This window comes from Lactuca saligna, chromosome 2 (assembly GCF_052625555.1).
Source record: "Lactuca saligna cultivar CGN05327 chromosome 2, ASM5262555v1, whole genome shotgun sequence".
Lineage (NCBI taxonomy): Eukaryota > Viridiplantae > Streptophyta > Magnoliopsida > Asterales > Asteraceae > Lactuca > Lactuca saligna.
The window spans coordinates 175,787,281-175,792,270 of record NC_136418.1 but is presented as its reverse complement, the minus strand read 5'-3'; the positions used below and the strand labels follow the sequence as shown (position 1 = coordinate 175,792,270).

At 38.7% G+C, this 4,990-nt stretch overlaps 1 protein-coding gene across 1 annotated transcript; it reads right to left on the bottom strand.

Annotated features, from left to right (window-relative positions):
* Positions 1–1,707: 1,707 nt before the first annotated feature.
* On the bottom strand, positions 1,708–3,362 carry LOC145030417 (uncharacterized). The gene is made up of 3 exons (XM_078978790.1): positions 3,180–3,362; positions 2,532–3,009; positions 1,708–2,333 (listed from the first exon to the last, which is right to left on the bottom strand). Exons 1-3 carry the CDS (start codon positions 3,360–3,362, stop codon positions 1,708–1,710), a joined length of 1,287 nt encoding a protein of 428 aa, XP_078834916.1.
* Positions 3,363–4,990: the final 1,628 nt, after the last annotated feature.

Below are 4,990 nucleotides of genomic sequence, written 5' to 3'. Positions count from 1 at the left end.
AACTTTTAATGAAACTGAGTAACTGGTGAATAGATGGCTCTCGGATTCTGCATGCTGATTGCATAGGGTGCATAGAGGGTTGGATCCTATTCCTAATTTGAACAAGTTCTCTTTGGTTGGTAATCTGCCATGACTAACTCTCCAAGCTAGGATGTTTACTTTCCGAGGTACCAGATGATTCCAGATCCAACAGTTGCTTGATTTTGGCAGGATCTTGTTATCGATATGGATTCTCAGAGAGGCTACTGTGTATACTCCTGAGGCCACAAGCTTCCAGAACCTACCTTCACTTTGGTTCGAGAAAAGATTTTTAAGGTCAATACCGAGTTTTGATAGGGAGGAATGTAGATTTACAATATTGCCCCAATAAAAGCCTTTTCTCTTTGCCCTTGAAGGAGCATTGAAACCCCCCTCTTTTCCATAAATTGCTGTTATGACATCCTTCCACAGCTCTTTTTTGTTTGATTTGAAACGCCACCACCATTTCCCTAATAAAGCGAGGTTTTGAGCTTTCAAGCTCCCGACCCCGAGGCCCCCATCGACAACACTAGCCAAAATCTTGTCCCATGCGATCCATGACATTCTGTTTTTGTCAGATGACCCTCCCCAAAAGAATCGTCTTCTATAGCTTTCCAATGTATTAATTATCTTTACAGGGGCTTTATATAAGGAGAAAAAGATATGTTCCAAGGCTACCAAGAACGGCTTTACATAGCGTTACCCTTCCACCGAAGGAGAGAGATGAAGCTTTCCATTTAGACAATCTAGATTGGAACTTGTTTATGAGAGTACTCCACTGTGATACTCTTGACAAGGCATCCCCCACTGGCATTCCCAAGTATGTGAAAGGGATGCACCCAACCGAGCAGTATATACTCCTAGCTAACATTTCAATTTCAAAATTGTTCACCCCTATCCCATAAATTTTGCTCTTTGACATATTAATTTTAAGCCCGGAAGATAATTCGAAACAACGTAATATTCTAATTAGGTTCCTGGCATTTGAGTTGGACCAAGACCCTAGGAAAATCACATCGTCTGCGTATTGTAAATGAGATAGGATTGGACCTGATCTTGGAAGAGAAATACCTTTGAATATCCTTTGTTCCACAGCTTCTTCCATGGCAACGTTTAAGCCTTCAGCAGCCAAGATAAAGAGGAAGGGAGATAGTGGATCTCCTTGGCGAATTCCCCTTTCCATATTGAATTCTTTAGTTGCTGATCCATTTATAATTACTGAAGCTCTAGCTGAAGATAAGCAACCCTGAATCCATCTTCTCCATTTACCCCCAAATTCCATTTGTTCCATTACCGATTCTAGGAAACCCCAGTTAAGGCAATCGAATGCCTTTTCAAAATCTATTTTGAGAAGGAAGGCCTTAGTCTTGCTTTTCCTGAGCCAAGAAATGACTTCGTTAACAATCAGAGGCCCGTCAAGGATGTAGCGATCTTTGATGAAAGTTGTTTGGGTATCGCTAATAACTAATGAGATAACCTTCTTCAGACGTTCTGCTAGTACTTTGGAGATGATTTTGTACAGGCTCCCTATGAGACTTATTGGGCGGTAATCATCGAAAGTGTTGGGATCGTCAGATTTTGGGACTAGAGTGATGAATGAGGAATTACAGCCTTTGTTGATGATACCTGATCTTTCAAAGTCTTTTACCGCCATGTATATGTCTCCACCGATTACTTCCCAATATTTCTTTAAAAATCGAATGTAAACCCGTCTGGGCCAGGGGATTTATCCGACCCACACATCCACACAGCAGATCGTACTTCTGCAAAGCTAATTGGGGCTTCAAGTTCCAAACTATTCTCTGTCGATAACTTTTTGAATTTACGGATCGTAAAGGTGGGTCTGGATGGTTTTGATTCTTTAAATTTTGCAGAAAAGTGCTTGACGGCCTCTTCTTTTACTTCCACCGGGTTTGATGTCCAGAAGCCATTTATATTGATTCCAGAAATGCGTTCTGATCGGAGGTTTTTATTTACTAGTCCGTGATAAAAACCTGAATTTTCATCTCCTTCCAGGGCCCATTTACATCTCGCCTTTTGTTTGAGGTCACTGATCCTCTTGGATTCAATCTCCATTAATTCTTTGTGAAAGTGCTTTCTTAGTTCCATCGAGTTTGGATTAGCCACACCAGATTCTGCCTCCAAGTCAATTTTATCTATATTTTCTATGAGATCCTTTCGCTTCATATTGGCCTCTTCATTTTTTGTTTTCCTCCATTCTTTGATTTTGTCCTTTGTGTTCTTCAATTTTCCAGCAACGATAGATAGAGGGGAGAGAGATAAGAAAAACCTTGTTGTAGGGTCATAGGTCCAACCTGCTATTACAACATTATCGAGAGATTAATCTTGTAGCCACGAGTTGAAAAATCGGAATGGGGACGGGCCAAAGTCACATATGGATGATGAGAGTAGGATTGGGCAGTGATCGGAATAGAGGCGGGGAAGTATGGTAACTTGCAGTTGGGGCCAATCGGAAGTGGTATTATAAGAGACTAGAAACCGGTCCAATTTACTGTGTTTACCACCGTCGGAGCTCATATATGTGAAGCGTCTACCACCCATTTGGAGGTCAATCAAACCAACACTTGAGATAAAGTTGTTGAAATGGTTAGCTGATGAAGCACAGAAACTTGAACCTAGCCTTTCGCATTCTGAACGGACTTCGTTGAAATCACCAAAAATCACCCACCGAGAGTTGTTGTGCGAGTTCAAAATAATTTCTAACTCAGCCCATAAGAGTTTTCGACGACCTGGGTCATTTGAAGCATACACGTTTACGAAAATGTATTCTGCTTTGGACGGTATCCACTCCCCTTTGGTTAACAGGTAGCCATTTCCGGAGATAGCCTCGGATAATCTGAATTGATTGGGGTTCCAAATTGTTGCGATACCACCAGAGAGACCAGCAGGGTCAGAAACTTCACATTGAAAGTTGGAGTCACCCCATATGGATCTATCAAGAGACCCTTTAATCTCCACTGATTTTGTTTCCTGTAGACCTAAGAGAAAAACTTTATTATCCCTCCTTATATTCTTGATCCAATCTCATTTTACTTCACAACCGACTCCTGTGCAGTTTAAAGATACTATATTCATTGATCAATGATTGTGATTCGCCTTGTCTTGATAATTTCCTTGATCTGGTCTTCGTATCCTTGCACTTGAAAACCGATCCTTTTGCCGATTTCAACTGTCTGTGACACCTCATCCTCGGTGTTTGATTTCTCATTTGAGCTCCCAATCTGTTGGTTGTTTGGGGAGTCATGTTGATTTTGGGATAAAAGAGGGACTGCATTATCGGAGGCTACAGGAGCTGAGTTTAAGACAATCTGATTAGTTATCATTGGCGATTTTTGTCTTGGGCTAATTAAGGTTGTGGATCCTTCTTGGGCTGGGCCATGAGGTGACTTGGATTGGGCTTCTTTTTCCAATGCTGGATTGTTTTGGAGCGTACCCGGAGCATGGCAACATCATTATTAAAAAACATGTAAACGAAACAAAAGAACATAAGTGGCACTCACACTTTTTCACGTTTAAATACTAACTTTTGTAATGCTAGTCAAAATTAATTATGTAGATAAATTACCATTTTGTTATGAGTTAAAAAAATGGTAAATCATACCGTATGAAAAGGCTTTCGTTAATCCGTCCCAAAACCTATCTAGAATGTCATTGTGGAACACTAACGATATTTTAAGCATGTTTGAACCTTGAATCTCATGTATGAAATTTCACATCTCAACCACTAGACTTTCATCGTTGAAACATATTACCACTCACTATGAGTTTATGATCACAATTACATGTCATATTACCACTCATGTATTTTAATTTATATGAATACAATACTATGACATATCTTATTCAAATGTACAAGTGTATCACTCGTTATTTGGGATTTGGTTAAAAGAAAGACTTTATGCATGACTCTATACTCAACTCTCTTGAATATTTGGGATTTGGTTAAAAGAAAGACGATATGTACTGTGTATCACTCGTTATTTGGGATTTGGCTAAAAGAAAGACTTTATGCATGATTCTGTACTAAACACTCTGGAAAATTTGGCTAGTGATAAGTGACAATATTTTCAAAAATATTAGGGTTTCCCCAGCTAGAACCATGGATAACATCATGACTCAATCATACAAATGGTTTAAGTACATGGGAAATGGAATTAGAAGTCGGGCCGAAACAGATCAAAAGCATAAACAGTAAATTATAAGTCTTATAACAGATATTTACAACTACTAGATTATAATTAAAAAATTCCTCTTCAACCTCCAAACTACGCTCGGGGTCCACCACCTGTAATACAGAAAGCTGAGTGGGTCAGGCTTGAGAGTCTGATGAGCATATAGGGTTTTCAACCCACAAATAATAAATTTATTAATTTTCATCAACCAAAAGTAAATTTATTAATTTCATCATCCAACAATAAATTTATCAATCCAAAATAAATTTATTAATTTTATCAACCAACAATAACCCTGATTACCCATTTCCGTAAGTCTAAGGATTTTCATCGGGGTGACAACGTTGCTTTAGGAGATTCCTCAGCAATTTATGTCAAACAAGGCAACCATGTAGGCGATGGAGTATACCACTGAACACTAAGTTCACAAACACCTACAAGTTGCAAGTCTGCTAGCATTCCACTGGACTGTCTAGAAAAGTTTGTGGTCGTCATCCATACTCCGCTAGATGACTGGATCACAATAACATTGAGATCTCTCTTCATTTTAACAAACACCAACTATTTCATCTATCCATGTTATACCCAACATATTTGTAGATAAATATACATATACAGTTTAAATCATTTTAAAATCCATATAAAACATTCATTTCAAATAAACAAACAATATAATTACACATAGCACGTATTTTATAGAAAATACTTCATATTTATATGTAAGATGAAAGTGACTACACACTCACTTGATAAGACGATAATCGGGCATCACATCGTCT

Excerpts from the sequence above, each read along its gene's own strand:
- LOC145030417 (XM_078978790.1), bottom strand. The coding sequence starts at position 3,362 with ATGATAACTAATCAGATTGTCTTAAACTCAGCTCCTGTAGCCTCCGAT. Across the intron at positions 3,010-3,179 it reads GCAAAAGGATCGGTTTTCAA|GAAACAAAATCAGTGGAGAT; the intron begins GTGCAAGGATAC and ends TTAGGTCTACAG. Across the intron at positions 2,334-2,531 it reads CTCCGACGGTGGTAAACACA|GTTGGACCTATGACCCTACA; the intron begins GTAAATTGGACC and ends TTGTAATAGCAG.